The 12,141-nt window shown below is 48.2% G+C and overlaps 4 protein-coding genes across 4 annotated transcripts; 2 read left to right on the top strand and 2 right to left on the bottom strand.

Moving 5' to 3' along the window:
- Window positions 1–2,831: 2,831 nt before the first annotated feature.
- Window positions 2,832–3,760, bottom strand: EI90DRAFT_3131977 (uncharacterized protein; the record flags this gene model as incomplete). Its single annotated transcript, XM_039064443.1, has 3 exons — window positions 2,832–3,010; window positions 3,063–3,333; window positions 3,368–3,760. 3 exons carry the CDS (start codon window positions 3,758–3,760, stop codon window positions 2,832–2,834), a joined length of 843 nt encoding a protein of 280 aa, XP_038910420.1.
- Window positions 3,527–4,821, bottom strand: EI90DRAFT_2607704 (uncharacterized protein). The gene is made up of 5 exons (XM_039053318.1): window positions 4,558–4,821; window positions 4,189–4,481; window positions 4,019–4,121; window positions 3,881–3,954; window positions 3,527–3,741 (listed from the first exon to the last, which is right to left on the bottom strand). Exons 1-5 carry the CDS (start codon window positions 4,622–4,624, stop codon window positions 3,721–3,723), a joined length of 558 nt encoding a protein of 185 aa, XP_038910419.1. The 5' UTR covers window positions 4,625–4,821; the 3' UTR covers window positions 3,527–3,720.
- Window positions 4,822–4,997: 176 nt separating this feature from the next.
- On the top strand, window positions 4,998–7,007 carry EI90DRAFT_3080787 (uncharacterized protein). Its single transcript, XM_039061910.1, has 8 exons — window positions 4,998–5,442; window positions 5,492–5,554; window positions 5,620–5,732; window positions 5,802–5,914; window positions 5,972–6,149; window positions 6,200–6,255; window positions 6,316–6,462; window positions 6,516–7,007. The coding sequence occupies exons 1-8, from the start codon at window positions 5,377–5,379 to the stop codon at window positions 6,845–6,847; spliced, it is 1,068 nt and encodes a 355-aa protein (XP_038910418.1). The 5' UTR covers window positions 4,998–5,376; the 3' UTR covers window positions 6,848–7,007.
- A 1,486-nt stretch (window positions 7,008–8,493) lies between these two features.
- EI90DRAFT_2606981 (uncharacterized protein) lies at window positions 8,494–10,182 on the top strand. The gene is made up of 8 exons (XM_039053317.1): window positions 8,494–8,683; window positions 8,733–8,795; window positions 8,851–8,963; window positions 9,032–9,144; window positions 9,201–9,378; window positions 9,428–9,483; window positions 9,535–9,681; window positions 9,745–10,182. Exons 1-8 carry the CDS (start codon window positions 8,612–8,614, stop codon window positions 9,966–9,968), a joined length of 966 nt encoding a protein of 321 aa, XP_038910417.1. The 5' UTR covers window positions 8,494–8,611; the 3' UTR covers window positions 9,969–10,182.
- Window positions 10,183–12,141: the final 1,959 nt, after the last annotated feature.

Genomic DNA, 12,141 nt, shown 5'->3' with positions numbered 1-12,141 from the left:
CTCTAACTCTTTTGAATAGTGTTCTTCCTACTGGCACGAAGTTCCCAGGATCGCCGATGGCCTTTTGCATCAAACAACTTCAGGATTTTGAGCTAGCCGTAAACCTTTGCTCGAATAGTCGAGTGACGATATATAGCTCTGTGTTGAAGGACATTCATCCCAATGCAGCAATGCTGATAGCCTTGGAATCGCTTGCTCGCTTTGCTGGGTTTTAAAGCAATGAGATTTGTCCTTCAGAGGTTCCGCTGTACCAACTCTTGTCAGACAAGCTTCAACATTACAATGACAAGGAATAGCCGAATCACGCATGGCAACCAGGCTCAGAGCTTCGAAGACACTCCGGGGTCACACAGGTATCGCTCTAGGAAGTCGCTACAAGAAGAGGAACCAACTCTGTCGGCGAGGTTGAAAAGCGGGTTTGCATGTATTCACCTTCCTGCGAGTCTTGTTAGCAAAGTATGGAAACACCGGTGCAACAGAGTAATCAACAGTGGAAAATGTGTTAAAATCCAATGGGGCAGTATCAGTGCATTCGTTTATGTAGATATCGGCGTGGTTGGATGTTTTGTGTAAGCAGGTAGCGCCCTCGTCAACACCAACGATATTAACCCCTCTGGAGCATGCATGTCGCACATCGAAACAACCAATACTAGCCCAGACATACAATCGCTGATCCTAGCCAGCCAGCAAGCACGGGAATGCCCGAAATTGGCTTGGATCACTATGTCTCAGAGTCTATCGAATTTGAGGGGACGAAGGGAACATCATCGTAACCCCAAAGTTACGTAGCGGGTGTAGTGCCCAAAATGGGAATATTTCATGTGTCCGAGCGAAGCGCATGCACAACAGCACGAATGATAACATTTTTGGCGTTGCTGAGAAGTCCGTAGCTGGATATAGGGTATGGTGCAACCCCAATCTGAGAACGAGAAGACACTTTTGTTAAAAAAAATGAGCGTTCTGGTGATAAGATCAGGCCGTCGAGATATCCGATCGCGTCAAAATCCTCGATATTTATTAGGAATGGTGGGGGAGGTGGCAACGACTACGGAGCAGAGAGGCGAAGATTCGAGAAGACGCGCGGTGAGGGTGGGGGTATTAGGAAAACGACCACGTGTATGCAGGCAGGGAAGAAGCTCTCCATTTGCTTATGAAGGTCGGACTCAGGCAGCGGAGCATCTCAGTACCCACACCAAATGACTCCTCAAAGCTTCATGAGGGCGCTTGTATGAGATTCCGAGTGCAATCGAGTTAACACATGTAGACGGTCATTGGTAAGAGGTTCCCAAATCGAGCATCTCCAGTTGAAGATAATTTTGCGTGTACAGAAGACTCGATTTATAGCGGAGTGATCCGAATATATTGTCATATTGTCATATGGGAAAAGAAGATCCTGCACAGTGTGGTCCCAAATTTGCTACGGAGTAGCGGAATATCGACGTCCCACAGTTTATGGGCGCACGGACCCACAGCCGCCGATGATTGCCCACAATTCCTTTCTCGACTTTCCTGTTGATAGACGTCGTTGTAGGCTTAAAAGCGGCCACTGGATGCGACTTTTTCTTGCTCTCCTCAGTTCTACTTTCATGAACTGAGGTGAGGTCTATCTTTTGTACGCGCTTACTCGTTTACTGGCTGAGAGTTCGTGTATTTTGCTATAATAGCGCTCATCATTCGCGGGGTACACTAATAACATTTAGTTCTACTTTTGTGAACTGAGCACTCACAAGATCTGCTCACCGAGATTATTTTATCAGCAGGCGCAGATGACTGACCCTAATCTTCCGAATGCGAGGACGATCTTGGGCGCCTTGTATGAATACCTTCAACGTGATCGAAAGAAAGGTCCATCATACATATCGGTGCCCTAAATCGCAAGCACTGGTTTTTGCAATCCGCCGACCAAATGCTTGCAATTTACTGGGCTCAGGGCACCGATGGGACGAATCTTCCTAGCTTTGATCACGTTGAAGGTATTCATAACTAGAAGTTAATTACATGTAAGAGGATTGATGTCGTCTTCAGGAGTCCTCGCATTTGGACGATCGGGGTCATTAGGTGTTCTGCATCTGCACCCTAACAAGGCTGCGAGTTACTAAATCACAGCTGGATTGTCACCACTAAGAGTGCAGCCATCAGTTTTTTCGGGCTCACCAGCCTCTCGTCACGCTGACTGCACTAGCTTGCCCATCGTGCTAAATTTCAGAGCAGCGTGTGATGTACATCTCAAGAAACGGTTGGTAATAGGTAAAAGTACCGCCTGCCGCAACTGTTATGCCTTCCATCTGTTTGGCGGCCATATATAAGGACGCCAAGCGAAATTGGTCACTGGTCGATATATAACTAGCGCTCTGTCGTTATGCAGGCACGGAGAAGAGTAGCTGGGAATTTGGCCATCTCCACTGAATGGAAGAGGCGTCGTTGTCGATCATGCAAAGTATGTACATAATTCAATGGACAAATCTGAAGAAACTCCACAAAAAACTGCGGCCAGCTTGAGCATTATGCATGACCCAGATTTGTGAACCATTTACTGCGTTTCTGTGAGAATCTGTCCGATTAAAAGTGAAAGGTGTGTATGGCGAAATCCACCTCTCAGTCCAATTATAACAAAAGAACAACAAGTACGTGGTTCCTTTGATTCACGAGCCCCACCCAACACGGATTCCCACAACTGGAACACTTGTGAGAATGTCTGCATACATGAAAACGGGCATTATGAACGGGATCAGCAAACTCCGCTACAACACAGCAAGGACATGACCAACACAAAGAACTTGCAGGGGAAGAGCAACCTCGCATGAACAGAAAGGAAGGTAAGCGCCATCTACTCAACCCCGGTAGTAGCCCGTAGTGTAGGTAATTCCTAAATCAAGTAACATTGGCGGGTTGTTGACACGGCTAGCCTCAATCATCGCCTGTATGTTTGGGTATTCCAACGCTGGGTGGCAAGCAATAGGCACAGCAAAGAATCGAAGGTTGACAGAAGTGGGAGAAAATGTAGGCGGAACTTAGGGAGGAATGGAATGCACGGAGAGAGAGATGTTCAGAATAGACAACACAAAGTTGATAAGACGGGCAGGTGAACTTTCGCGGCAGAGAAAAGAAAGGACGATGGAGGTTATCGATGTTGAAGGAAAAAATTTTTTTCGGGCCATGTTCGGAAGGGGTTACAAAGAAGCCCGCATATTTGATTTCAGGTAACACGAATTGATCGTGAGTAACACCGGAAATAGACCCTAAACAAGGAGTGGACGAGGAACGCAAAATTAGCCAAGGCGCATACGATTCCAGGAACGTCCAGAAATATCCATAATATTGACGAAACACCCTCTAAAAAGAGAAATGAAGATGGAACCCAGCTTACCGTAACCTGAGCCAGTAAAGTCATATGCCAGATCTTGAAATTAGGCTGAAGGGCGCTGACAAAACTTCCGGGAAGTAAGATACCCATGAAAATGACGGTGCAGATGATGACTGTATAAATGGTTCCGTTCAAGAATCTTGCAGTTTCTCTACGGGCCTCCTGAATTTGGAGTTCGGTTCGGGGGAGAGTCGCCGATGTTTTGCCACCGGCAGCCGGGGAAGGAGATACCGACGGCGTGGATAACTTCATCGATGATGTTGCCACTGATTGAGTTTTGGGGACGGCAGAAGGCACTTTGTTCTCCTCGCTGGAACTAGTGTTATTGCTCCCAGCCGAGGCGGTCATCTCGCTTTTTAGTTGAAGTAGTTTGTAAACTAGCAGTGATGGAGTCATGGTGTTGTTGACTATGCAGAGATAGAGCGAGAGACAGCGCCACTGGGGGGTGGAGGCCGTATTCCCAATTCGAAGAATGGGAGTTAAGCAGCCGGGACTGAGGAGGAGGGTACAACTTACGTTTCGCAATCGATCCTGAACTGTCAGTACAGAAGCCAGACTTGGAGGATGCGTTATGGCAAAGAACCCTATTACTGCGGTGACAAAGAAGGAAGCAGATAAAGCGAGCGACCTAAGAATACCAGGAGGTTGTCTTACAGCTGGTCGTCGTTGCCAGGATCGTTGAGGGGGCACAGATGAGGTATGACTTATCCCAGGCCATGTGAAGCCTCCATATGAAAACAGTGTCATGTAAAATACCCTAATGAATCGTTTGGGGTAGGTTAGAAATGCGGGGAACAGCGGGAGAACAGCGGGAAAATCTTTACCGTCAATAGAAAGATCACATCTCTCAGAGTCGTGTATTTCGAGGGATTGGGAGCGTGCGGTAAAGTAAATGACGACCATGAGAGTTGATCTGTCGTGGTCAAATTCAAGTACGATGCGGCAACGTCGCCATACTCCTCCAAGTAATCCACAAAAGGCCACAAACACATGAAGCTGGTTGTGACATGAGCGGTGGATAAGGCTAGAGCGGCGAAAGATGTTATGCGTAGGAACCAAGGTACGCCGCCCCTGGGGGAAATGCAGAGGCTCCAACAGAATAAGACAGCATACGTTCCTACCGAGGAAAGGCACTGGAGGATTAGGGAGCCCTGGATTGTGCAAGGTAGGTTAAAAGTGATTATAAAACGCACCAAGAAATGCTGCCCCCATCAAGCAGGCCAGAACCAGGCCAACAGGGTCCATCAACCGCGCAGGCATAAAGGGCAGATGAGGTGGGTGGAGCTTAAAGCGTCGATGGCGTTGGTGCCAATTGTACCTTAGTCAAATATGTACCGCAGGTTTGCTGAGACTGACAAAGGTCAAGAAGAGACACGGGATGATGGAGACAGTGTGGTTGGCTGACCACCTCCACCTCCATCCAGATTAGGGATGGTGCGCATTACGGAAAGTTCCAAAGATCAATTGGTTTAAGATCGTTTCCATAAATGGCCTGATTATGTAATACCTCAATCAAATCACGTGTCTTGAGGCCATTAATTGATCGACTCGGACATCTGCCTGTTACGGTTATGCCGTAATACTAACGGATGACTCATGTTACATGTAGGTTAACAACCTCTATTAGTATAAACTTGTTATGGTGCTTGACAGCGCTTCTGTGTCTCCACGCAGCGCAACATCCACCAGTTTGTGAATTACTTTTTGCAACACATGCCTTCCACTGCTGGCCAAACTGATGACGTGTTTGCATCCACCAAATTTCAAATAATCTCTCGCGCTTAATCTCGAGTGTTTGCACCCGAAGATCTGTCAAGGCAGTTGCATTGTGCACTGCTTGGGCCTACAAACTCAATTCAGAACGTCAAATGGCGGTGCTCACTAAAAGCTCTTTCCGCGTCTCTTTTCTATTTTGGTCATCAAGATGGTGGCACGATGTGCCTAACACATAAGCATGAAAAAGCGGTCATTCCTATAGAAATTCTGCTCTCCCCCTTTCATCAGCGCGCAGGATGTCTTGTTCGAAGCATGATGATTCCTGCTTCCACAACAACTTCAACTTGCGTGCTGGCCTTGTTGTGAGCTCCTTCCATCAAGTGCATGCTTGCTATTTGACATTCTTTGAAGCTTGTATCAGAGGTTGGCCTATTGTCTTTCGTCCTAGCATCTTCCCTCCTTTTTTACTCTCTGGTGAGCCCTTGACAGTTGGATCTACTCATGCACACCATTTATAGTTTCTTTATCGCCTCCGACAGCGACAAGCATACAAGAACTATCGTGGCAGGGACAGCACACCAAACTCTAGCGCCGAGCCTTGGATACAACCTATCTCAGTATTGTTTTTGTGTGCTATTTTCATCGATGTGATGTGAGTCCTTGTCGCAACACTATGAACAGGGCCACTCACACTCGCTGTCATTCGTTGGATCCTCTGCAGCGGTGGGGTAGGAAATATTCTGTCCGTCAGGTGGGCCTTCACAGGAGAAGTCGTCGAGGGTCCATACTGTACAGCACAGGCGGCCTTAAAGCAGATTGGGGGTAACGGCGTCGGTATGTAGATGTATCTTTCACCAAATGTCGAACTTCCAATGACCCACCGATCACTAGCGTGGTTTACCATGGCCATTGCAATATTGACGTACCTTCAAGTGGTCCATTGGAGCTGGGTCGGCGAAAGGGGAGCAAAGATTTTTGCAACGGGATCCATTTGCTTCATTACCGTATTCATCATCTTGATTATTGCGATTCCCGCTTCGATTTTCCATCCATATTACGGTGAAGCTGGGTGAGAATTACATCTAATATCCCACATATGATTTAACCTTTGAGTCCTAGGCCGTGGTGCTGGATCCGTAATGGCAGCGGTGCCAGCCGCCAGAAGTTACGATTCAGTAAGTCTTGGATACCTTTGCTGCCATGATGCCCTGCGAAACTGAGGCCCGGATTCGCAGCAACCCAATATGCCTCGGAGTGGCTAGCGATACTAGTTTCCATTGTCGCATATGGTGCGGTAGCGTACAAGTGGCTACACCAGGCATCTATTGATGCCAACTACGACCTCAAACGGGATGCGATTGCCATGGGATGGTATCCTATCGGTGAATACAACCATTACATAAGTTCTGCCCCTAACTGACTTATCATACTCCAGCTTATTGTGTCGTCGTTGCACCTCTATCTGCGGTTCGTTTCCGCCAGTTCAGTGGTCATCAATCAACCACTGCTGGTGAGATATTCCCTTCTGCCCTTATAGCTTCATGGGGAGCCATCAATGCCATTCTGTGGTATTCGACTGGTAGACGTTTCGGATTCTCCAACAAAGAGAGCACCTCCCCCAGCAGCACCTCGAACTTGAAGCTTGGTTCTCCTGAGGAATTTGAGATGATCGCTCAAGCGGCTCCCATCGATGGTGGAGCAATTGAAACGATTCCAATCCCGCCGACCTATGCAGAGCCCCCCAGAAGTAACACTCATTATGGTTAAGAGTCCCCATTGGAGATTACATGCTCGCATATATTCCGGGGGCTTCATTCTTGAATTTGTGGTTCAATAAGGAACCGCTATGTTGTCACCCATGTATATTATGTTTTGTAATCGTCCGGTCGATCTTTCCCTCTATTATTATAGTGACTCATTCCAAGGTTGAGTATGAATATTTGACACTAGCTGTCGAATCTGAACTCTTCCGCCTACATGGCCGCATATGGGCATATGGGAGTGCGTTCTTGCATTAGAATACAATATGAGCACCTCCCAATGTTTTACACATAGCATGGCTGCATGGCCAAGTTTCAAGGCGAATATGTTCCAAAATCAGTAAGGGCGGGAGGTTGACACGTAATCCCTGGAAGATCGAAAGCATTACTACGTTCCTCCGGCCTTGCAACCCCCCTCCTCCAACGCGACAACTCAAAAGTGGAGCAGCATTCGGCGTTAACCTCGTCAGAACGCATGAGAGCACTCGAATCGGACTTAGATTATTATTTTCTCACTTTATTTTCGTGTATTTGTTCCAACCCCTGCCCTCGGCGCTCTCACGAGCAGCCTAAAGTTTGCAGGATAAATATCCAGAATAAACAACAACAACCCTCCTCCTCGTCTTCATCTTCATCGAGCTGTAGAGTCTACCACGATATCAGCCTGGTTGAGGTACTAGGTACACTAGCACAGCCGTGAGATGATATTGTGCGGATGACTTGCTTCTTCCGTGCGAATGACTCATTCAAGATCGCAGAGCTCGAGGTGATCTTCCTAGGGCGCCAGGTAATGGGTGGCAAAGAGCCGCATTATAAGCTTCGTCTGCCGTTCGATCATCCGGTGCTGCTTCCGTGGAATCCCGATGCGGGCGTGAAGGGCCAACGCGACAAGGGGTACCAAGTGACATCCTGTCAATAGAAGTTTTGGCCCAAATATATTTACTCCATGCGGCGACTGGACGTTGCTTACCGCCGCGAAAACATCTGCAATACGATTTGTTCTTGATCAGAAAAGTAGACTTAGGTCTATTACTGTGGTGTTGAAGCATGCTGCAATGCTCCCAAGTGAAGCGTCTAATGTCATAACTTGGATGCGAGGGCTCTCCTGAATTTTTTCTGTCAGTAGGCAGCCATGTTTTCGCGTGTGCATACCTTGTGTGTGCACTTGGCAATGCTTGATAAGACTTTATTGGATGGCGATCCTGAATATTCGTTAGCATTCGCTCTGAGTGGCCCATCGGGGTCATCTGTGTATGCTTGAGCGCGGCAGATGCTTATCCGGAGATACCAGTGCAGTGCCTAGCGCTAGTGCACCAACTCCACTTGGTGATTGTGGGTTGAATATGGGGAAGTGACGGCGCTTCTGTATCATCATGCAAACACATCCAGCATCCACCGGTTGTCAGTGCTTCCGAATTTCCTTCATCACACACCGATATATGCCCTCTACTGCTGCTCTGCAGGCTGGACTGACGACGTGCTCGAAGTGCCAAGATGTTGTGCATGTGCTCCTGGCCCCACCAGATTTCAAATAACCTTTCCCGCTTATTTGAAGTGCTATATCTGGGGATCTGTTACGCGATTGGGTTGCGCACTGCCTGGGCGCCGACAAAATCAAATCAGAATGTCAAATGGCGATGCGCAGCTGGGTCGTCACAAAGCTCTTCTCTCTTTTTTGATCATCAAGATGGCGGTACAATGTACCTGACTCTGCATATGAAAGAGCAGTCATTCCTCTCAAAATTTTACGCTCCCCCCGTCAGCAAACAGGATGACTAGTAAATGTTCGAAGCATGATACCTCCGGCTTTAAGGACAACTTTAACTTGCGTGCTGGCCTTCTTGTGAGATCTTTTTATCGAATGCGCACTTGTTGTTTGACATTCCCTGAAGCTTATATCTGAAGCTGGTGTACTGTCTTTCATTCTGGCGTCTTCCCTCCTCGTTCACTCTCTGGTGAGTTGGATTCACTCGTGCACATCCGTTATCGTTTCTTCATCACTCCTAACAGAGACAAGTGTACAAGAACTATCGTGGCAGGAACAGCACATCAGGCCCCAGCACTGAGCCTTGGCTACAGCCCATCTCAATCTTGTTCTTGTGTGCTATTTTCCTAGATGTGATGTGAGTCCTGTCGCGTCCATATGAACAAGGCTACTCACACTTGCTGTCACTCGTTGGATCCTCTGCAGCTATGCGGTATCGAATATTCTGTCTATCAGGTGGGCCCTCTCAGGTGAAGTCATCGAGGGTTCGTACTGTACGACCCAGGCGGTCTTGAAGCAAATCGGGGGTAACGGCGTGGGTATGTAGACATATCTTTCACCGCATGTCGATTTCTAAAGACCCACCGATCGCTAGCGTGGTTTACCATGGCCATTGCAATATTGACGTACCTTCAAGTGGTCCATTGGAGCTGGTTCGGCGAAAGTGGTGCAAAAGTTTTTGCAGCAGGATCTATTTGCTTCATCATCATATTCATCATCATGATCATTCTGGTTCCTGCTTCGACTGTTCATCCATATTATGGTAAATCCGGGTGAGAAATGCGTACGATATCCCATATGTAATTTAATCCCGTATCGCAGGTTGTGGTGCTGGATCGGTGTTGGTAAGGGTACCAGCCGCCAGAGGTTACGATATGGTAAGTCTGGGATACCTTCAATGCCCTGCGAAACTGAGTGGGGACTCGCAGCAACCCAATATGCCTGGGAATGGCTAGCGGTGTTGGTTTCCATTGTCTCGTATGGTGCGGTAGCATACAAGTGGCTACGTCAGGCATCTTCCGGTGCTGACTACGACCTTAAACGAGTCGCGATTGCCATGGGATGGTATCCAATTGGTGGGTACAATCATCACCATCACATAAGCTCCGCCTAGTTCTGACTGACTTCTCAAATTTCAGCTTATTGTGTCGTTATTGCCCCTATATCTGTGGTTCGTTTCCGCCAGTTCAATGGGTATCATCCAACTGCTGCTGAGCAGATATTCCCTGCTGCCCTTCTTGCTTCATGGGGGGCCATCAATGCCATTCTATGGTTTTTGACCGGCAGACGTTTCGGATTCTCGTCCAAGAAAAAGGACGACTACCCTAGCGTTCCCTTTCCGGGTTCGCAGCTTGTTCTCTGACGAAACTGAGATGACTGCTCAAGCAACTTCTATTAGAACAGGCAATGTAGTTTACCATGACCGATTTGAAACTGTTCCGATCTTCCCTTAAACGTGGGGAGAGCCCCCTAGGAGTAGTGAGCATCGGGGTTAAATTCAATCCTCATAGTTCAAGTTGCCTCCCAGTCCCAGTGGAGACCGCCTCGGACTTTTGCCTGTATGTTCACGGTCCATTAAACCGTCAACACAATTGTTACCAATTGTCGGGGGAGTGAGGTGAGAGGGTACACATTACGATTCTTGCTGGCAAATGCTGTATTCGCGTATCCTAATATGTACTATAGTGTTACGTTCTCGCCATCATGCTGACCAAGGCATGAGTCCAAATCTAGTGTGGAGCGAGTTTTTTTTTGCTATATGGCCGAATAAACAAGGACCAGTTATATGGAATGCGGATAGAGGGATGTCACTCACAGGCTCGCTTTGGAACTATTGTTGTAATTAGCGCTTCATACCCGCGTCAGACCACCAAAGAATTCCATGTAAGTGGTGCAATAAATGATCGCATCGCAGGCAAAGCTTGTGATGGGATTTGTCCCATTCTTTGCCACCCGTTAATGTCCCCTTGGGGTATCGCTTCGAGCTTAGGTCTGCGATCTTTATTAGCGCTTTATCGATATTTCGGTAACTCGCTCAACATCGTCTGGTCCAGCCCTCTCAGCTGTGCGCGGCAAAGCGCCTAGTACCTAAATCCCAGAGATGGAAACGAGGCCAATATCGAGGCAAAACGTGCAGGACTCTGCAGCTCGGTGAGGGGGTACAGAGAGGGACGTCACAATTCCACGACGCATTCTTCCAGGGATTACGAGTCCAGCATGGTTGTCATAAAATATGGATCCCACTCGGCCTCCAGCGCCAGTCGCATTGGCGGGGGCTTAACGCATGCCTTTTTTTTATTAATATTGTCAGTGAATGTCCTCTGGCAAGACCCCAACATCTACAGCGTTTGAATGGAAGGAGCCTGCAAACCAGGAGGGATGAAGTGAGAAGGTTGCTGAGATAGACCGGGAGGCGACGCCACTGTGGGTTATGTTTTCCTTCGGAGGGAGCCTGTTTCCAATCATTCGACCCAAGTTAAGGACTATCAAGGAAGGGAGAAACGACTTATGCCTCGCAATCGAGCCTGAAAGGACATGCGGGTGTGTTATGAACAAGCGCCCCGATGCTGCAGTGACAACAGGCAAGAAAGGCGAAAACCGCCAACCCGAGAATACCATGCTGCTGCTTGACAGCAACGCATCACTGGTGAGACACAGATCTATCCCCCGCCATGTGAAGCCTCTATATGGGGACCCAGTCATGTAAATACCCTAGCGAATCGTTCAGGACACCATAACATCACAGGTCAGAATCCCAAGAAACAGGAAGAAATTCTGTTGAAACGAAGAACCCATCCCTCAAAGCCGTGTGTTTTGACGCATATAGGGCATTGGGGTGGTCTTCGAAGACGAGCGGGACTCAGGTTCATGAGCGAAGCAGCAGCGTCGTCATACTTGTCCACGTAATCCATAAGCAAACGAGGTTACGGTAATCGGGAGATAAATCGTAGATAGCACTATGGCAGCGAAAGGTGTTACGCGTCGGAACGTTGCTCCTGCAGTGGCTTTGTGCCAGGCGGGACGAAGCGGACGGAAAACGCACCATAACTGAGTGCTACCCCCGCAAAGGTGGCCAAGCAGGACAGAATCGAGCCAATGAGGTCCGTCAGCAGTATAGTGAAAGGCTTGGAGGGAGTCGGTGAAGAATGGGTTGAAAGCGCGCCGATGTGAACTACCGATGTTGGTTCGAATTCTACCGGACTAAGTATACCACAACCCGGCTCCTTAGCAGTCAGAGACGGGCCGCAGGTTTGCTCACTGGCAGAGCCTCCTCGCGGTCAAGCAGAAATGTCCTATCACCCTCTATTCCAATAGAGGCTGGTAACCTGCCTACCTCGTGATTTCGCAGCGCGTACACGAGGGGCTTCTCATGATGATGGGCTAAGGGCTAACAGAAATCAGAACCTTCCGTTGCAAAGATAATTACATATTTGAAACCGGATAAGCTAAAGCTCTTGTCAATGTCCGATGATCGATCTGGAGCGTCGGCATCACCGATCGAAGTAAATGAGCGCAATTAAACGAAACTGATTCTT

Source organism: Cantharellus anzutake, assembly GCF_015039405.1.
Source record: "Cantharellus anzutake strain C23 chromosome Unknown EI90scaffold_82, whole genome shotgun sequence".
Lineage (NCBI taxonomy): Eukaryota > Fungi > Basidiomycota > Agaricomycetes > Cantharellales > Hydnaceae > Cantharellus > Cantharellus anzutake.
Note: the sequence above shows the minus strand (reverse complement) of the source record. Positions and strands in the feature narration are given on the sequence as shown.